The sequence below is a fragment of the Amblyomma americanum genome, chromosome 3 (genome assembly GCF_052857255.1).
Source record: "Amblyomma americanum isolate KBUSLIRL-KWMA chromosome 3, ASM5285725v1, whole genome shotgun sequence".
Taxonomy (NCBI): domain Eukaryota; kingdom Metazoa; phylum Arthropoda; class Arachnida; order Ixodida; family Ixodidae; genus Amblyomma; species Amblyomma americanum.
This window is the reverse complement of record NC_135499.1, coordinates 6065123-6085780: the sequence shown is the minus strand read 5'-3', so window position 1 is coordinate 6085780 and position 20658 is coordinate 6065123. Positions and strand designations below refer to the sequence as shown.

The following is a 20658-nucleotide window of genomic DNA, read 5'->3' as shown; positions in this document are numbered from 1 at the left end:
ATTTTTTTCTCGCGACGCTGACGCCGGATTTACTGCCCAACGGGAGTCTTAACGCTATCGCATTACAACAAGGCGAAAACGCCATATAAAAATGCGCATCACTTTCACTCCTGCTTTATGCCGGCGCTGCGGTATCGTGGCACCATATATATATACACACCACGCCGCAGCATACAGCGGCGTACCGCCTCACTCGGCGGAAAACAAACGAGACCCATAGAGGCGGTGTAGTATATGCACAGTCAAAGTGCAGTTGAACCAAATAGCGTTTGCAACCACCGTGGTCTATACCTCTCATCATAAACCACATGACTGCCGTATTTTTCGGTGAATATCTGATCCTTTTGCAAACCGTAAGGATTACGCACTGTATTTAGGTGAATATCAACGCCAGATCTGCTCTCGTTGCCAGCCGTAATTATCCCGTAATTATTTGGATGAAACTCCACCCTAGATCTAGCGGAGTATATCGAACCTCGAATGTAGATAACGTTAGAGGGCAGGCCATTTAATCCCATATGGGTTGATTTGCGTTCAAAGTAGAGCGCTTTTGCCGCCCCTGCTAGAATTTCGATCCGTCTGTTTTAGGGAAGAGGGCAACGCCTCTTGTTTCCTTCACTACTGTGACTGTGTAGTTTACGAAACCCTCTTGTGCGGACTCGCGTACATATGCCACACTGGGTGTTGTCTGAGCATTCGTCATCGAGATGATAACGGCACTTCTTCTTGCCATGAATGAAGAAACTGCCGGCCTATCTTCAGAAAAACACAGGTCTTGTTCTGGCGTCAACGTCGTCTAGTGTGGAAATTTTCTCAGCAAGACATCGATTTCGCAGGGAACTAAGGAAATCGGATGAAAAATTTTGTTTTCTCGGTAAGCTTAAATTGATAACTAATATTTTTTGCTGCGGTCGTTGTTATGCCATATTCAACTATCCATTTTCCTTCCACGTAACCACACTTGTGAGGTAGCGCATGTCCTGTGTCTTCTTTTCGTCTTCGTAAAGTTCACGCCTACAAAAGCATCACGAAACGCATTTCTCTTTCAACAAGGTATCTAATAGCATATTGCTGACGGAGACAGATACACATTGACAAATAACATACGCTTCATCGTGTTCATCTGTCCCTGCACGCCCATAACAGTCAGCAATTTGTCCGAACTAGCATTTCAATGACTGCACCAGCAAAGGACAACTGCCAGTCAGCATATCTAAAAGCATGTTTTCTAACCGAAAGGTATCGTTAACAGAAGGCATTTGCGCATTCTTTTCGAAAACGAATAGGGGAAAGGCCTCTTAGCGTCAACTCCAAACGTTTGTCACCTGCTTCTAAGATCGCTTCAAGAGGGCATCTGTCGGAAAGGCACAGTGGAGAGAGCGAGACAGTCTCAGGAAGGAGATGGTGATCTTGGGTTGCTTCAGCCTCTCCGGGTGGCCGGCAGTTTAAACCTGTCGGCGACCTCCTGCGGTCTTACCAGGGCACAGTGGAACGTTCTCAGTGAGTTCCACTGACCCCCAGGTAGAGCGGTACGATTCTCTTGCCACCACGTTTTTCTAGCTCACCTCCTATTATGAAAAAGGCGTTCCAAGGTGACTGGCACTTCCCTCCTCTCGGTGTCCCTTCTTGTGTGGAGAGCATTCTGCAAACGAGACTTTTTGGTTGGAAAGGAACATTGCAGGAAAACTGGCTTACAGATTTTCCAAGTTCTCAATTGCAATCTGACTGGCTTCTCGGTAATAGTCGCCTACCAATAAAACTCTGGTCGGCGTAGATGTCGCCACTTGGTAGGCTTTGGAGGAAAGGAAAAACGCGCCACTCTGCCACTTGTCGCTGGTGTACACCTCAACCGCGCTGCGGGGGAAGGAATGCAGGAGGGAGTGAAAGAAGGAAACGGTAGATTTCAGATAAGCTTCCACGACCTGCTGGGTTCTCTAACGTACGCTGACATCGCACAGCACCCGGGCGTCTAGCATTTCGCATCCATCGAGACGCAGTCGCCGCGATCAGCCACTGAACCAGTGTCATCCGGCTGATATGCCGATGCACCCTAAGCGCCCAAATAATTGCCTGCATAAGACTTGTCACACTTTAGCTTTTTTAAGCTACCTATCCCAATGGGTTAAAATTTCGAACCGCTTACAGGAAGCCAGAAGCGCCAACGGAACGCCGTGTACTTTTTCGCCGGTGTATGTATTTTTTATGAACGGAGAGAGTAAATCCGTCCTGAGGACGGGGTCCTTCGAAGTGTCGCTGGCCCGCGTGGATGGCAACATTTGACATTATTAGATACTAGTGTGTGCTCTTGTACTCTGATTCGACAACCCTGAAGGCAAATAAACCTTGCCAATATATTTATTATGAAAAACCAGGCGCTAACAAACAACGAAACAGAAGGGAACCAGCGCTTACTCGCAACTACAAGAATTTTTATTCAGAGGCTTCTATATATACAACAAAAAAACCAAAACAGACCCATAATAATCGCACGCCACATGCCGACCGATGTGGAGGAAAAGATTAACACGCGGTTTTCAAAAAACTTTCTCCACCAGACAAGCCCACTGAAGGGTCCCTAACACATGTATGCCACGTTTCCGTAATATGATAGGCTTCAATCTCGGTGACGAGAAACACGATCTCGGTGACGAAAAAGAACACACGTTTTGGAAAAAAAAGGGGAGAACATTTCTTCTTGCGCTTGCGGCAGTCACGACAATGAAGAACCATGTTGTTTGAAGTGTTACCTCTTTCCAAATCTCCGGCATGCTCCATCAGCCGCACATTCAAACATCAATCACTCTGGCCTATTTAGACTTCTCCGCACGAAATGGGCATTTTGTACACTGTTGCCACTTTGCGCGCGACGTACGGTGATATGTTGTTGTTATTAAATATCTGACAGCACATCCTCCTTTTCTTTGCGCCCACCTCCGCCTAAGTTTGAATCGCAGGGCATAACGTTGAACGTTTTTTGGGGGCCGAAAACAAGACACGAACGAGCTATTGAACACCGCGTGTTAATCTTTTCCTGAACATCGGTCGGAATGTGGCGTGCGATTACGCTAGGTTTGTTTTGGTTTTTGTTGTATAAATATTTATGAATAAAAATTTTTGTAGTTGAGAGTAAGTGCTGTGTCCCTTCTGTGTGGTTGTTTGTTAGCGCCTGGTTTTGTCATAATGAACGTATACCAACTAGCTCAGTTTTCTGCCCTGTTGCCAATATACTTCGCCTTAACATAGAACCCAGCGAATCGAAGGAGCTCTTCATGAAATGCCGATGAGATTTTGCAACTTTGGTCGTGGTGACTGATTTGACGATAGAAATTTTTATTGTCTTTAAATGAGCTGATTCTAACCACATATCGTCCTTCTTTCTGGGGCCGGAAACAAAAGAAAAAATTAGGCGAAAATGACCATGAGATCATAAAGGTTTTTATATTTCAAATATACGGCAGAGATGTCTCGCCTCTAAGAAGTGAAAGCGCTTCGCTGTAAGGGCAAAAGCGTCAACTTCGTCCTGTTCACGAACAGCGTGTTATCGGTGGAGGCGGGCAGGAAAAATGGATTAGTGGCCGGGGCCCTTACCAGTAGGCCCCTTTCTCGAAGCAGAACTGCGTGGCGCACATTAATAATGATTATTTTCTTCAATCATTTCGCCACCAGTTGAGATTCTTGTGGATTCACAGCGCGCTAACACCGCTTTGTAAGCGCGCCACGCAGCGATGGCCTAGCACCGGTGGCCTAGTCGTTTCAGCATCCGCCTCACATGCGGTTGGTGCAGGCTTCGATCCCCAGTGCCGTCGGGTAACCACTGGTGATACAGTAGGTACAAGCATTCCCCTGCCTGGTGCTGTGGCGCTCTGTGGCCACAGATGCCCTTGCGCCATAAAAATCTGTCCTCATCATACGCTTCGTGTTTTGACAGGAGCAGTAAGAACAATTCACATTCTCTGGATTGCTTGTGCCTTTATGATGGTCCAACGGGCTTAACTTTTTACGAAATGGTAGACACAACAACAACCCCAACCCAGAGCGCTAGCTTACAATTGGTTTTAACGGTGAAAACAGGTGATCTTTTATACACGACGTCATCAATAGCAAACATCGTCATCAAATGCAAACAAAGAAACAAAAGAACATATCGGTATGAGCAATCGCAAACAGATCCACACAACGTACTCATCGCGATTGCCTAAGCATGCCAACTTCTCTCTCAGACAACGACAAAGACACATTGCTGATACACCTTTCAGCTCCAAAGGATTTGATTTCAAAAGCTTCTGCTATCTCTCTTTCTGTTTGTTATTAGAATTCGAAATGATCGCGGTTCTTTCAAACAGAGGCTTGCATTTTTTCCAGCGATGAAAATGAGTCGCCAGCTTTCCCGAATGCGTGATCGAGTTACAGTTGATAGCGTGGTCGCTTAGCCTTTTGTTTAGGCAACGGCCCGTTTGGCCAACATACTTCATTCCGCAGGAAAGCGGTTTGACATAAACAACGCCTGTATCGCATTCGGCGTGTTTTTTCTCATGGTTGATGCTGCAACGTGGTTTGGGAGTCTTAGCATGTTTATTTGCCTCTGCGCATAAACACGGTAGTTTTTTGGGGGCCGGGAAAACCATAGGGAAATCCTGTCTGCCAGCAATATTTTTGAGACCGCGCGAAGCTATTTGTCAGACGCCTTTTTCCCTTTATAAAACACAATGTGAAGTTTCGAAGTTACCGTTTCCTTTCAAATAAGGCAGTTGTGAGAGGACGCGTGTACTGTGTCTTCTGTCTTCGTCTATGAGCAACCTCCAACAGCCCAGTTTTCTATTCTTTTGGGATACGCGTCTCCAATAACCCCAATGATTTTCTTTGTATTTGTTCTCATTCCCTATGCAGGGTATGTTACTGGGCGAGTTGGTGGTGATGAAACATCATGGAATCACAGCGCTAGCAGACAAGTGTGTTGTTTGTGTCCTTCCTGTGTCCTTGTCTGCTAGCGCTGCGATTCCATGATGTTTTCTCATTCCTCCTGCTCTGCAAACCTGCTGCGCATGTGCAACGATATCTAAGTATTAAGCGCGCTTTCAAACAATATGATCAGAGTTAAGTTTGCGTAACTTCAGTCTCTTCTTGTCGCTGGTTGGTTTGCGTACGCCTGCCCAATAAATTCCAAGATGATCAATAAAGTGTGATTCGGCGCACAAAGCCAACCCATTCATAGGTCTGGCTTGGCGTCGACGTCAGCAAGTGTGCACCCACCATCAGGCAGAAGAGCGGCTGCTGAGGGTAGTCCGTGGCCCACGGCAAAACGTTGCTCAGGTAGAAGAGCAGGAAGACGTTTACTGCGCACGAGGCGAGCATGACCGCGAGAAGCTCAAGCGGGGTGACGCTGTCGAGATCCAGCGCTCGCTTGGAAAGGGTGGCCCAGTTGGCTCCGCCTGCACGCGCACCGCGAAGGCTGAAAGCGTACACTGGGCAGCTGAATCCTTCTTCGTTTCCGAAAAGAATTCTAGCGACGCGTAAGCTTCATAAGCCCATAGCACAACTTTTTGGCAACGTCCAGGTGCGTGCAGAAACTTGAAGGTCATTCGTCTGAGCGACATGACCTTTAGGTCTTGCATGGGAGTAGAGCTCCCGCTTTAAAAAGGACCTGAAAATTTGCAGTGCTGGTCCGGCAATCTGCAAAGGATGCGCAGTGCGGTGAAATTTGCGGGCGCAATGCCCAATGTAAGGCGCATGATTAAGTGAGCTGTAAGAAAAAAATTCCCCGGAAGGTACGTCCGCGGAGGAAATGTCCCCGGAATGTACGCTCCCAGAAAAAAAAAAAACTGCCCTGAGGAAGCGCCCATGAGGAAAAAAAATACCCTAATAATCAATTCTTCGGGAACCCAATAGGTCGGAAACTGCCCTATTTTCTTGACTATTACTTGGTTTTGAGAATAGATGTAAAGATCAAATGTGTTGCAGTGTCAGATGTCACTATGGCGTCCGGCAAACCGGTATGCGTCTCCCATAGTACGTCTCTGGTACGCTGAAAACATCTAATATTATTGGTCCATGATATATGGGGAGAGCAAAAACGGCACAAGGGACAAAGAAAGACGGACAACACCGGCGCTAACTTCCGACTGACCCTTGTGCCGTTTTTGCGCTCCCCATATACCATGGATCATCGTTACCGACTCGCCCAAATTTCCACCCTTGTGAATATTATTGGACCCGTTAAGAGTTGCAGCAAACGTAACACCAAGGATTTACTATGTCCAGATGTTTGAAGTGCAATATTATTTACGTATGCACTGAGAAACTTTTTCTTGGTCAACTGCGCATGATAGCATTTTCGGTAAAGAGTGATCTGTCATCGGTTTCACCAGACGGCAACATTATCTAGGTCGCCCTGCAAAGCAGACATATCGGCAAGGCATTTCACGGAACGACTTCTGGAGTGGACTTTGATGTGGACTATGTGGATTGATTGTGTGCATAGATGGTGACGGCGAGAGAGAATGTGTGCTATTATAAGAGACTGTGTGCATAGCGGGGTAGATGCGACAGGCTTTAGGACATTATTAATATAGAAGGGACGCTACGATGGACCAATTGCAGGCAGATGAAGCAAGGCTAACCCCACCTGGAGCATTCAAAACCTTAACTCAACTCAACTTCACGGAACGATGCCTGGCACAGCCTTCGACATAAAGTGTAAAGTTAGAATTCAAATCTGCAACAATATCGTTAATAAAAATTAGAATTAAAAGCGGCCTAAGCACAGAGCCCTGAGGCACTCCCGATAGTACGTGCATTGCAGCTGATGTCACCGCGTTCAGAACAACCTGCTCTTTTCGCAGTTGTAAATAATCCTTTAAACTTTAAACGAAGAAACAGCGCGACGAAACACGGACAAAGGAAGAATGAAACACACACACGAGCGCTATGTGTCCTTCGTTTCTTCGTGTGTCCGTGTTTCATCGCGCTGTTTCTTCGTATAAATGCATTACCAACTAGCCCGCAACCTCGCTGTTCTGAACCCTTTAACCAGCCGAGGATATTTTCAGGAATGCCTTTCGATAAGGATTTTAAGCGAAGCACATCGTGCGGGGCGACATCAATTGCTTTCCGAAAATCTATGACAGGTAATTTTCATCTTTGTGCAAACTGGCTGCAGTCGTGCTCAAATTCAAGTTATTTGCGTTGCGCACGAGAAACCAGAGCGAAAACCATGCTGACCTCAGGCAAAAAAAATGTTTTCTTTAAAAATATTGTTGCGCGAAAGAATATATTTACAGCTATGTACACCAGCGAAGGAACAGCTACGAGCGGCACTCAGAACACAGTCAGAACTTTGTTGTCTTCATCTTCGTTCACTCGCTTAGTCTCGTCGTCGTCTTTCCGCTACAGGACCCCCGGCTGATGAGACGCCGTCTCGGCGTTAGAGTGGCGATGTATGATAAGGTTTTAGGCGGCAGACATGGACGACATTGGTCGAGGAGAGGGAGGACGATGGCGAGCATGCAAGGGGTGCAATTTCATAGTTCACGTCGGTGACACGGCGCACCACACGGTAAGGGCCCCGGTAGTGAGAAAGGAGCTTCTCGGAGAGACTGACGCTGCGTGACGGCGTCCAGAGGAGGACGAGTGACCCGGGTTCATATTCGACCGCCCGGTGATGGCGGTCGTAGGCGGACTTCTGGGAAGCTTGTGAGGCACGGAGCCGACTACGGGCTATTTGGCGCGCCAGCGAGGCCCGGGCGATGGCGTCCTGAGCTTAAGCAGTGGTGGCGACTGAAGAAGATGGCATGAGTGTGTCCAAAGGCAAGATGGGGTGCCGACCAAACAAAAGGTAGAAAGGGGAATAGCCGGTTGTGTCATGCCGTGAAGAGTTATACGCAAAAGTCACATGTAAAGCCCCTCATGTAAAGCCCTCAAGGGCCATTGAGGTATCTATAATAAATAAATAAGGCAAGGCAGCGTGTCAATCTCGGTGGTCTGGCGAGACGTACATTGCTAACATGCCGGTGAGCGTGCGTTTGAACCGTTCCGTAAGCCCGCTGGTTTGTGAATGGTGGCACACGAACGAAGAATGTCATTAATCACTCGGGACAGAAAATAACGACCACGGTCGGTGAGCAGTTGACGAGGGGCGCCATGGTGAAGAATGACGTTTTGGAGAAGAAAATCGGCGACATCAGTAGCGCAGCTGGTAGGCAAAGCACGCGTGATGGCGTACCGAGTCGTATAATCAGTTGCGACAGCGATCCACTTGTTGCCGGAGAGGGACGTGGGAAAAGGGCCGAGAAGGTCGAGGCCAACACGGTGAAAAGGTTCCGGAGGTACGTCGATGGGTTGTAGGAGACCGGCAGGCAAAATGGAGGGCCTCTTCCGACGTTGACACAGGTCGCAAGAGGCAACGTAACGCTTGACGGAACGATACAGGCCAGGCCAAAAGAAGCGGTGCCGCACTCGGGCGTACGTGCGGGACAGGCCAAGGTGGCCGGCTGTCGGCAGATCGTGCAATTATTCAAGGACAGAAGAGCGTAGATGTTAAGGAATGACGAGCAGCAATGGATGACCATCGGAGCGTAGATTGCGGCGATATGAAATGCCATTCTGGAGCACATAAAGTTGCAGAGACGGAGATCGGTTTGCAGAGCGGAGGCCATCAAAAATAGGGCGTAAATATTAGTCGTGGCGCTGTTCGTTGGCGATATCGGTGAGAGCAGTGATAGCTAAGAGGAAAGGCAGGGTCTCAGCGTCTTCTAGGTCAGGTGGCTCCACAAGGTACCGGGATAAACAGTCAGCGTTCTGGTAGCGACGACCGGACTTGCACACTAAAGAGTATAAATATTCTTGGAAGCTCAAAGCCCAGCGACCAAGGCGACTGGTGGGATCTTTTAGTGAAGACAGCCAACAGAGAGCGTGGTGATCAGTGACAACAGCGAATGAGCGGCCGAACAGGTACGGGCGGAATTTAGCTACAGCCCAGACAAGGGCGGGACACTCGCGCTCAGTAATGGAGTAATTTTTCTCTGTCGCGGAAAGTAAGCGGCTGGCATAAGCGACGACGCAATCTTGTCCCCGTTGACGTTGGGCTAGCACGGCACCGATCCCATATCCGGAGGCGTCGGTGCGAACCTCTGTGAGAGACGACGGGTCAAAATGGGCTAAGATGGGCGGAGAGGTAAGCAATCGAACGAGGCAGGAAAATTAGTGCTCTTGAGCAGGGCCCCAGTTAAAGGGGGTGTCGTTCTTAAGAAGGTCGGTGAGGGGGCGAACGATGCCGGCGAAAATACGAGCACAAGCCGACAAAGCTGCGCACATATTTCGACGACCTAGGAAGAGGAAAGTCCTTGACGGCTTGAATTTTGACTGGATCTGGGCGGACACCAGAAGCATCAACTAGGTGTCCGAGAATAGTGAGTTGGCGGCGACCGAATTTGCATTTCGATGTGTTCAGCTGGAGTCTGGCGTTGCGGAACACTGTCAGAATACTGGAGAGGCGTTCGAGGTGCGTGGCAAAAGTAGGCGAGAAAACCACAACATTGTCAAGGTAGCAGGGGCAGGTCGACCACTTAAAGCCGTGAAGAAGGGAGTCCATCATTCGTTCAAAGGTAGCCGGCGCGTTACAGAGTCCGAATGACATGACTTTAAATTGGTATAAGCCATCACACGTCACGAAGGCGGTCTTTTCGCGGTCCTTTTCATCAACGGCAATTTACCAGTACCCCGATCGAAGATCAATTGATGAGAAATATTTGGCGCCGTGGAGGCAATCTAATGCATCATCGATCTTCGGGAGAGGATATACGTCCTTTTTTGTGATGCGGTTTAGGTTCCGGTAATCAACGCAGAAGCGCCAGCTGCCGTCCTTTTTTTTACCAGGACAACTGGTGAAGCCCAAGGGCTTGACGAGGGCTCGATGATGTCTTTTGCGAGCATCTTTTCCACCTCTTGATTGATGACGGCGGGTTCAGCGCTGGACACGCGGTACAGACGTCTGTGGATAGGAGCGGCATCACCAGTGTTTATGCGATGCGTCACTAAAGAGGTACGAGCCAAAACACGGGCATCAAAGTCTAAGATGTTGCGAAAAGATGATAAAAGGCACCTAAGATTGTGAGCTTGCATCGGCGGTAGGTCATAAGAGATCATGTCGGCGTAGTCGTCCGTTGGTTTCTAGGTTGATGTGGCCGCAGGCAACAGGCTTTGATGAGTAGAAGGTAAGCAGGTGTCTACGACTGATAGGACACATTCGGCAGCCGGGAAGAGCGTGGCGAGTGAGATGCCTTGCGGGAGCGGTTGGATAGACGAGCCAAAGTTCAGAACCGGAAGGTACGCTCGGTTGGCCGACATTGTACAGACAGTGTGCGCAAGCGCAATACTTCGCGAGACGGCGACGTCAAGGTCCGGAGTGACTGCGTAGGGACCATCAGGGGCAGGAGGAACAGATGAGAAAGAAATGTAAGTGGCGACTTTAGGCGTTAGACGGACAAAGTCGACAGCACAAAGGCGAGGTACAGCTGGGGGCGGGGACTCAGCAGAAAGGGGGAGGTCAAGCTGGACAACACTGGTGGCGCAGTTGATGAGGGCTGAATGCTCAGACAGAAAGTCGAGGCCAAGAATGACGTCATGAGGGTACTGGTCCAGAACAGAGAATAGAACGGATGTATGGCGGCCGGAAATGGTCACACGGGCTGTGCATAGTCCAACCACAGGAGGCGTTCCGCCGTCGTCATCGCGGAGAACGGCTGTGGGTGCAGGGGTCAGTACTTCTCTGAGGCGGCGTCGGAGGGTTGAACTCATGGCGGATACGTGCGCGCCCGTATCGATCAGGGCTCTCACAGGGACTCCATCGACATGAATAGCGAGCAAATTTCGGTGTGCGCGGAGGGCTAAGTGAGGATTTTGGGACTGGGGCAGCACTGCAGCATCACCTCCAGACACTGCAGTGTCTAGTTTTCCGCTTGCGAGCGTACGTAGGGGCCAGGAGAGGAGCGACGGCGTAGGGGCGAACGAGACTGCCGATGCAGGGGGAACGAGGAGCGGCTGGGGCGGGAAAACTGGTCGCTGACTGTAGCACTCTGCCGGGCTGGAGGGGGCGTGAAGCGGCTGGGCTGTTCGTCGTTGCGGTGAGAGCTGAGAGGAATGTATGCGCTACGACGGGACCAATAATTGCGACATTGGTGGCAGATGTGGCCAATACGACGGCAGAGGAAACAAATGGGCCTGTCGTCGGGTGTCCGCCAGTCGTTAGGGTTCGTCGACGTGGAGCGAAGTAGGAAGGTCGGTCAGGAGCAATCGCAGTGATGTCGGGTGGGGATGACGGACGTACTGGGCTGACGGGTTGGAGGCCAAGATTTGCAAGCTCTTGACGGACGACGGCTTGTACCATAGAGAGGGTGGGCAAGTGGATGTCGCCATCACGTAGGTGCAGGGAGGCAGGGGACAAGGCTTCGAGTTCGCGTCGAATGATGCGGGTCACATTTTCTGGAAGCGCAGGAGTTTGCCGGTGCAGCAGGTCTTCACATGAGGAAATGGCAGCCGTGTTGGGGAGGCGTCTGTACGGCTGGCTAATACGCCTGCTTTTAGCTTCCTCGAAGTGGCGACATTCCTTAATAATGTCGTCGACTGTATTGCAATTCTTGTAGACAAGCATGTTGAAGGCATCGTCGGCGATCCCCTTCAGCACGTGACCCACTTTACCAGATTCGGCCATGTTATTGTCAACTTGGTTGCAGAGGGCCAACACGTCCTGATTGTACGAAACATAGGATTCCGTAGAAGTTTGAGCTCGGGATGCAAGATCCCTCTTAGCGGCGAGTGTTCGGCCGAGCGGCCGTCCAAACAGGTCGCGCAGTTTCTGCTTGCAGACGTCCCAGCTGGTGAAGTCATCTTCGTGAGTCTCGTACCAGACTCGGGCGGTGTCTTTTCGGTAGAAAAAGACATTGGCGAGCATAAGGGTTGCATCCCAGCGGTTGTATGTACTCACGCGTTCATACATCTGGATCCAGTCGTCCACGTCAACGGTGTCGGTGCCAGAAAATGTCCCAGGGTCATGAGGAGCAGAAAGAACGAGTTATGGCATGGCGGATGGTGATGTTTGCTGGCAGGCGTCCTGGGTCATGATGAGCGAAGGCAACTGTCGGCCGCTGCGGAGCTCCGTCGTTTGTAAACGTAGGGGAAAGGCGCACCTCCACCAATTATGTTGCGGGAAAGAATATATTTAGAGCTATGTACACCAGCGAAGGAACAGCTACGAGTGGCACTCAGAACACAGTCAGAACTTCGTTGACGTCTTCGTCTTCGTCCACCCGTTCACTCGCTCAGTCTCGTCGTCGTCTGCCCGCTTCAATGGTTTTTATTAAAAAGAACATTTTAGAGCGTCTTACAACAGATGGACGTTAAAGATACTGACCGGTAATTGGCTAATTGCATTCATGTGTACGATCACCCTCTACGTTTGTACGACTTACAGCCACCTCTCGGCAACTGCTCCACCTGAGACAGATTTAAATGATTGTGGCTTTGCAGCCGCTTCATAAGGCCAGCGTCCTAAAAAAACTTCAGAAGTGACAGACATTGATCACCGCTCATTTCTAGAGCCCAAAGTTTGCACGATCACAGCCATTACGTTTCTGGTAATATAGTATTAGCGGAAGGATGAACGACAGTAATCTGTTTTAAAGCGAAAAGCGGGTCAGGGCCGAGCTTCGCGTGAGCCGAACTGGTGAGGTATGCGCATGCGCGAAAACGAGTGACGTCACGCGCCGCGCAGGTGATCGCTCCTCGCCGCTGCCGCCGCCGACTCCATCGCCTGACCTTTCGGCGCAGCCGCGCGCTTCCCCACATGTGCATCATGTGCATGCGCAAGGAGGCTATATAATGCGCTTGTCAGAGAAAAGGCGTGCGTACTTGACATGGAAGGGAAGGAGAGTGTGGCTACTGCTAGACTACGTAGAAAAGCTGAGAAACTAAATTCGTCCGATCCAGAAGTTCTCGCTTCGGAGTTGGCTGCACAACAGCGAAACCATAGAGACAGTCGCACTCGGATCACCGGGCTGTCTTTATGGCTGTAGAGAAACTGCAAGACAATATGTCCAACAGTAATAAATAAAGAAGTTTAATTGTCGTTTCTGTGTTTAACTCGTAAACATATTCCGTTGAGTAACCAAGTCTACGCCTATAGATAAACAATGTATACAATACTAGCTAAGCTGCGAAACATATCCATGACTTCAAACCAAGCATAACTGAAGCTTTTCGCTTGCTAAGCCACTGCCTATTTTTTTTTGTTTAGTCATTTCTATACCGACGGGTGGAATCGCTGTAGCGCATAATGCTACACGATTGTTGGTCCTGTGTCCTCCGTCAAGAGTGGCCGAGTGGACGCTTCACATCGCAGGGGGATAAGTGCGAGGCGTTCACCGGAAAGTTACAATCTTTTAGCTCCATTTACCCACCTGCCGGTACCGGAAACAAAACATGATGCAAAGCAATCTAGTATCTCTCGGGCAGCTTCTGGCATTAGTCTGATGGAGGACGGTCCACAATTAAAAAACTCTACAGCCATTGCGTTTAGCACAGCACCAGCGATACAAATAGCCAGTTTAGAGCTCACTGCACACTGGTACTCCACGTAACGTAAGATAAGCTCAGCGTGATGATATGGAAAAGGTTGTGTACCCTTTAGAAAACCGGTGGGCACCCGCCGTCACTGGGAATCCGACACCCGCTCCCTCCCTCATGCGAGGTGGATGCTCAAGCCGCAAGGGATTACGGGACGTTTGGTTTCATCCGTCTACGAACAAATTTTCCTACTTCGAAAAGAGGGATGTTCTTTTGGTGTATGCTTTCTTCCGGGAGCATTTTTATCCGGGGCCGTTTTTTCTGGGGACGTTTTTTCCGGAACCGGATTAATTGAGCTGTGGAAAACCTTGGGAAGCAAGCAAAGGCTGGCGGTCCGGCTGGCGGAATGTATCTTCAAAGATGCAACGCTAATGGAGTGTGAGCTTGCATGATGAACGAAACGGGCTTAACGGGTTTGGGCTGATTCGAGCGCGTTTGCTAGAATTTTTTTTCAGAGGGCTCCAGATCGAACTGGAGTACTCTAGTTTTGATCCAATAATTGCCTTGTATGCCAGGAGCTTTCCGTGGTGAGGTGCATGACGAAAGTGACATTTCAGGAATCCTAAAGACCTGTTGGTGGATGAGATGATGCTGCTGATGTATGAGCACCAAGAAAGATCGTTACAGAGCGTGACTCCAAGATACTCATAAGAGTGGACGCGTCCTTTGGAAGAGTTAACAACCTCGTAGGAAAAGAGGTCTGAAACCGCGTTGGTGAAGGCTCAAGATATCTTATTTAGATATAAATTCGTTTACATGAATAAAGAGCACCTTTTCGAAAACTGTTTTGACAACTCTATTAATTGATTAGGCCTATAACTTGACGGATTATAGTAATCTCCTTCTCTTCCTATTTTCAATGTTGAAGGATATATTTCTCTATCAAGAGAGTGTTTATATAGATGGAGCGGGTGAGCTTTGCCTTTGCTTAGCTTAACAGAAATCTCATCTAGCTCAGCTGCCTTCTTGATTCCTAACTGTTTAACTACTCTATTATTTCATCCATCGTAATATACCTCAATATCAAACCTGCTCATAAAAGACTTGATTGGGCGCATATATTCAAAGACTGCAGGTAATTGGGCGGCTAGTTACGGTCCAGTCTTTACAGAATGCTCATTAAACTCATGATTTGTTTTTGAGTGCTAGAGTCAGGCAATATATGCTGCTCTGAACGAAACCTTTACACCTGCTACAATATTTAAATCTGCTTTGCGTAATCATGACCACTGCCAACGAGAGATGAATAGTCTCCTTTTCTTTTGGGCAGCAAAGATACTGACAGGTTCCGCAAGCGTTTAACTGCCTTAAATAGTAATTATTAGTATTAGTCAGTTTCCATTGGTGGCGCCATTTTTCTTGTCCTTCAATGCGCCTAAGATTTCGATACTCATCCATGGCCATACAGGAACATTATACCTGCCTGAGGTCGTCTCTATAAAACTCTGCAAAACAACATCCTGGAAAGCAGTGGAAAAAAATGTGTATTGCTTGTTTATGTCGCTATCATAAGTGGTGAAGAAGTCTGCTTTGGATCTCACGGAGTGATCGACAGTCAACCTTTTCACGGGCAATTATTTTAGTAGTTATTATTTCTTGTCTTTCAAAACTAACAAAGATGTGTACGTTATCAGCTATTGGATCTAGACAAGCATTGGTCCATCTATTCTATGTGATGTTGCTTAGCGCACAGTCTAATAACGTACCGAAGCTCACACGCGTGTGCTCTATTATAAGGTTGCACATGTTATAAGACCTTAAATGTAAGGTGTAATTGTCAGTTTCTCCCGAAACATCTATGTCAAAGTGTCCCACAATGACAATATGGTAACTGTTCTTAAAGTTCAAAAGTGCTATAACTGATTCAAGTTCTTTCTATAAAGAACGATACTGCAGAACCAGGAGGGCGGCAGACCACATAAATGATTATACCACACTCAAGATTCAAAAATAGCGTCTCAATTGTATGGGCACTGATAGTAAGGGTAGGCAGAACTTCAGAAGATAACCTCTCGTACAAAGAAGGCATCACCACCCCCTCGTGCGCTCGGCACCCGTGGAAGAGAGAAAAATTTCTAGCCTGCACAAAAGATGCTCCGTTATCCTAAGCCATTCTTTCTACGACACAGATTGACACAGCGCAACGGAACGAGGACGAGACACAGGACGGGCGCTGTCCTGTGTTTCGTCCTCGTTCCGTTGTGCTGTGTCAATCTGTGTCGTAGAAAGTATGCACCAATTAGCCCACACCAGAATCCTCTTATATCCCTAAGCCAGTTTCACTAACAGCGATCTGGTCATAAAGTAAATTGTGACGGGGAAGGTAAGAAATCAGATACTCAGAAGCGACCGGATACTGCGCATATTGCAGCAAAATACTGAAAACACAATTTTCTGCTTCATAAGAACAATTAGAGTGAAAGTAAAAGCCATGATCAAACAGAAATACAAATAAAAACAAACATGAACAATGAATAAGACTGTACAACCTCACTCTCGATTTCGATTCTTAACACAGTTGAGTTTTCTTTCTTTTTCGTCAGGATCTTTCCCGGCGGAACCCAGGAAAACTTCCGGCTTTTCTCTAGGCGTCGCTGCCGCGCTTTGCTCAGCGACACCTTGTTTTCTATAGAGATGCTCAATGATATAAAGTGGACCACTTTCATTGCAGCGAAGGACACCAGCGTTGAGCCTTGTCTTTTTAGCTGAACAGAAAAACTTATCCCGCATATTGCGAGAAGAAGACCTCTTCGCAACATTTGGCTGTGTTGCAATGTTCAAAGACAAACGCAACACCTCAGACATGGTATCCCACAGAGGTAGCTATTTTTTCATTGCATTGCGCATATCTACCTCCTTAACCCACCGGAATGCCTTCATTCTAGATGTTCTATTGTCTTATCTCGCTAATCTCTTTCTTAGCTTCCACGAGTTCTTTCTGCATCTACTGGATTTCCTCCCGGCATTGAAAATTGAGCCTTCACTTCGGCCACCTCATGACGGGACTCATCGATACCCTTCCTATACGTTTAACACCTCTCATTCGTGAGAGCCTCCAACCTCTCGTATACCGTCTAAATAAGAATGGTTCTGAGTATTGGGTTCGCGCACAGATGTATTTTCATTTTTCACTTCGGTTGCGAACACGTCAATCTTTACTCAGTTAACATTCTCACAATTCTTTTATCCTACTCGGTAGCGTTTTACCAACAGCTAAGAGCACGTCACCGAGAGTACCAGAGCCAGCCATAATTCAAAAAACTGTAATGGCGAGCGAGGTTGGAAGGTTTTGTCTGTCACTGTTACACCAGAAATGAAGCAACGAAGAGCACAATCGTGGCAGCAACAGTGACGACGCAGTGTGACATTCCTAGCAAGGGAAGCGAAATTACCGTCTACCTGTAAACGTAGATTAACTTTATCATACACCGTCTGTAAGCCGTCGCTGCTGCTGCCAATATTAATGCCGTGCACAGGAATGCCGTCCTTTGATGAAGCCGACAAGCCAGAAAGCTCTCTGGCCGCCCAAATGCCTCTTGCGATATCAGTTCCTTGGTCCAAGAGCAACTGCGCGTTCCTCAGTAATGTCTTCGATGGTATCAGTACCCACGGCACCCACAGGAACGAGGATGCAAAACCAGGATGAAACGCTCTCTTCGTCCGCAGTTACGTGATGCTCTAACTTGGTTCAGTAGTAACAAACTAGCGCTGAATGTTAAAAAAACAAAGTTCATTGCTTTTACCTCCCGACGCAAATCAACCCCCTTACCATGCTACCTGCATCTCGATGGAATACCCATTGAAAGGGTTGAAAGCCACAAATATTTATGAATAACTCTCGTTGAAAATCTACACTGGGTGCCCCACATAACCTATGCAAAAAATTTACCTCCGACTTTTCATAATCATTTGACATACTTTATTGAATCCTTGGCTTGGACCTTAATTCACATCGTACCTAACAAAAGTTAGCATCCTCCAGAAAAGGGCTTTCAAGATAATTTCATGTGCACCGAGAGCATAATCCCCCTAACCTGTGTTTAACTAATTAAACATATTGTCCATCAACTCTGTCCGCGATTACAAAACGGCCATTTTAGGCAAACGAATAATTAGCACGAACACTCTGCATCCCTCTAACATATGAGGCATTGGAGGCTGTACAGCGGAAAGCCGTGCGGTTCATCTCTTCTAAATATCGCACATCTGACTCTCCTTCCATTTTAATGAAAAAAAATGCCATCCCACTACTGCAAATACGTAGAAAAATCCAGAGACTAAAATTTCTATTTCTGCTGAAAAACAACAGACTCGCCATAAGTTTCGATGTAAACCTTGCACCCCATCCAACTCGTCCCACAAGACATCATTATGCACATTCTTTAACGCCGTATCAAACTAAAATCAATGCCTTTAAATATTCTTTTTATCCACCCACTATCGAGAAATGGAACAAGCTGCCTTCTGATGTCATCATGTCCATTGATTCCATTGACAAATTGTTGTCGTCTACCTCATAGTCGTGTTTCGTGTTTATGCATGTTTTATTGTAAGAGTTGAACATGTCTTAGTGTATTTTACTTATGTTTCGCACGATGAATTGATATTCAAAATGCTGTATTCTTTTCGCCCCTCCTGCTAGGGCCCACTTAGGGCCTGCCGTATTTGTTAAATAAATAAAAAATAAATATTCATCTCTCCCAAACATGACACTAGGCAGGCTTTACATAATTTGAATTTACCCAGAGCTCGTAACTTATACGGGCGACACTCGATATCTTTCATCGGGATCGGGGCTGAAATATGGAATAACATTCCGTGTAACCTGAAAAAATATCGAACTTTGCGTCGTCGCTAAAATGCTACCATGTCAGCAAGGAATTCAACGTACCAACCTAAATATATATGTTGTTCGTAGCATTATTTCATACTGTGATTGTTTTCTGTTTAATAATGTCTGCAAAGGACCCATCACTAGCCCTAACGGTTAAAGGTCCAGATGACTGCGAAGCATTTTTCTGCAATGTCTTTTTGTATGAGTAACGTTCCGATTCTGATTCCAGGGTTGTCTTCGAAGAAAAGGCCTCTTCCATTGAAAGCGCGATAGGCTTCCAGCGAAGGTCGATGATGGTTTGACGCTCATCAGAAGAACGAAGAAGGTACCGGCGTAGGCGCGTCCGTTGACCGTCATTCGTGTGGTGGCTAATGAGGTGGCCTCCAGCGGTGCGGGCACACGGGGCCGTCCCAAGCCGCCATGGCTTTCTCCATCTGGGTGGCCAAAGTCCCGATGATCCCGTGTCGACCGAGGTGGTAGCCCTTCGGCTACCGATGTGGCCTCGAAGTCGATGGCCTTGGCTCGCATTGCACTTTGGCCTCGCAGTTGGGTCACGTCTTCTGCGGGGATAAAAATCGAGGCTCGGGGCGTATCGGGGAGGATTTTCACGCTCGTATCGTTGTCCTCGACTTGCGTGCCATCAATATTGGGCTTATCTTCGGCAGCCTGGCTTGTTTGTGGACAGTTCATGATAAAAAATAGTGGAGGACGCTTCAGCTTCGCCTTTAAGAGTGAAACGCAACACCGTGTTGCAGCGCTGCTAGGAGTTCACTGAACACCATCGCCCGTCCGGCGCAACAACCTGGCCCGTTGGAAAAACCTTTGAACGCATTGTTGTTGTTCTGCATTGTTTCAAAAATAATTATTTAATTACACCCTAATTTTTCCTAATTACCTTAATCAAGCATTGGCTTTTTCATTCTGGTAGTTTTCAGAACTTAGGACCCGCTTTTTCGGATATTTCATTCATATAATTAAACAATTCAGTACAATGATTTCATTAACTCATCATCGCCTATCACACACGAATCAATCATCAATCACCACAACCACAAATTACCATGATACGATTTTTTTGCGCAGCCCCCAATAATAGGACGAAGCTTCGAACCCCTGCCGCGACCTGGGCGCTGACTTTAGTAGTAAGTTTATGCTGCACGAAACGCTGAATCAAATGACACCATCTGGAACATTCTGCGGCAAACGGTTGGCACGACACAGTTTTTTACGCAGCCCCCATTATTTCCGTCACGCGGAGCCGACTACGCCGACGGCTTTTGGACCGACCGAGCTGTATACGCGGTCGCGTAAAAATGGAGCCCAGCAGAAGAGAGAATTCACAGTAACAGAGACCAACAGCATGAGTGCTCACTTCCAACAGCTGTTATTAATTCACAAGCCATTGCCACAGTGACCAGCATTGGCTTCGGCGGATGAAGCCTCGGTTCACAGAGGCAGAGTAGCGAGTGTCTAGATAGTGTGGCCGACTTGAGGGCTGATTGGCGCAGAAATTATAACTAATCGGGCCAACCTGTCCACCACTGCGTTCTCTGTAGTTCGGAGGGGGTTCAGCAACAAACCTCTTCACCCCACGGGCGAAAGCGGTTCGCGATGCTGACCGGTGGTAGGCCCACGCCTGATTTGCCGTTGACCGGAGGCATGAAGAGTATACAAGTTCCGTAACAAAAACTTTACTTAGGCAAAGGCCAACAACAAAATGTTACAGAACAAAGCCTAGCAATATAGCGTCCGTATACTGGGGACACCAAAATAACAAACGCAGAATGACGACGCAGACAAACTATTAAATCAAGAAGGAAATACAAGGGCGATAACTGTAAAGCCACGTTACAAGATTAAAGCAATAATGTACAGAGGAGCAGCGCGAGGAACAGTGCGAGCAACAAGGCAAAGAAAAGTTCCACAGAGTGAGGAGAAATGGTGGCTTAGCAGTGGAGTGGGAAGGTCCGGTTGCAGGGAGCGTCGGACTGCGGATGCTCGTTGCGGTTCTGATGGGGAGGTTGCGGATACAGGCGAACTTGGGCCATGGGCCGCCGTCCCCGCGCACTACGCGTCAGACGCCCGTCTAGGGTCGCTTGTTGACCACATCGCTGGCTTATCTCACTCACGCCCGCATGCATTTATTTATCCAGGCCAACTTCCCAGCTACCGCTTTTCCCGCCGCCGCGTTCCCACAGCAGAAAAAAAAA

The 20658-nt window shown here is 47.9% G+C and overlaps 1 protein-coding gene across 1 annotated transcript in view; it reads right to left on the bottom strand.

Annotated features, from left to right (window-relative positions):
- LOC144123067 (phospholipid-transporting ATPase ABCA3-like) overlaps nucleotides 1-18976 on the bottom strand; it is a 174740-nt gene extending 155764 nt beyond the window's left edge. Inside the window, exons 1-2 of the mRNA XM_077655974.1 lie at nucleotides 18778-18976; nucleotides 5251-5429 (exon numbers count right to left, since the gene is read on the bottom strand). Coding sequence (XP_077512100.1) covers nucleotides 5251-5429; nucleotides 18778-18976 — 378 coding nt within the window. The remainder of the gene's footprint in view (nucleotides 1-5250; nucleotides 5430-18777) is intronic.
- Nucleotides 18977-20658: the final 1682 nt, after the last annotated feature.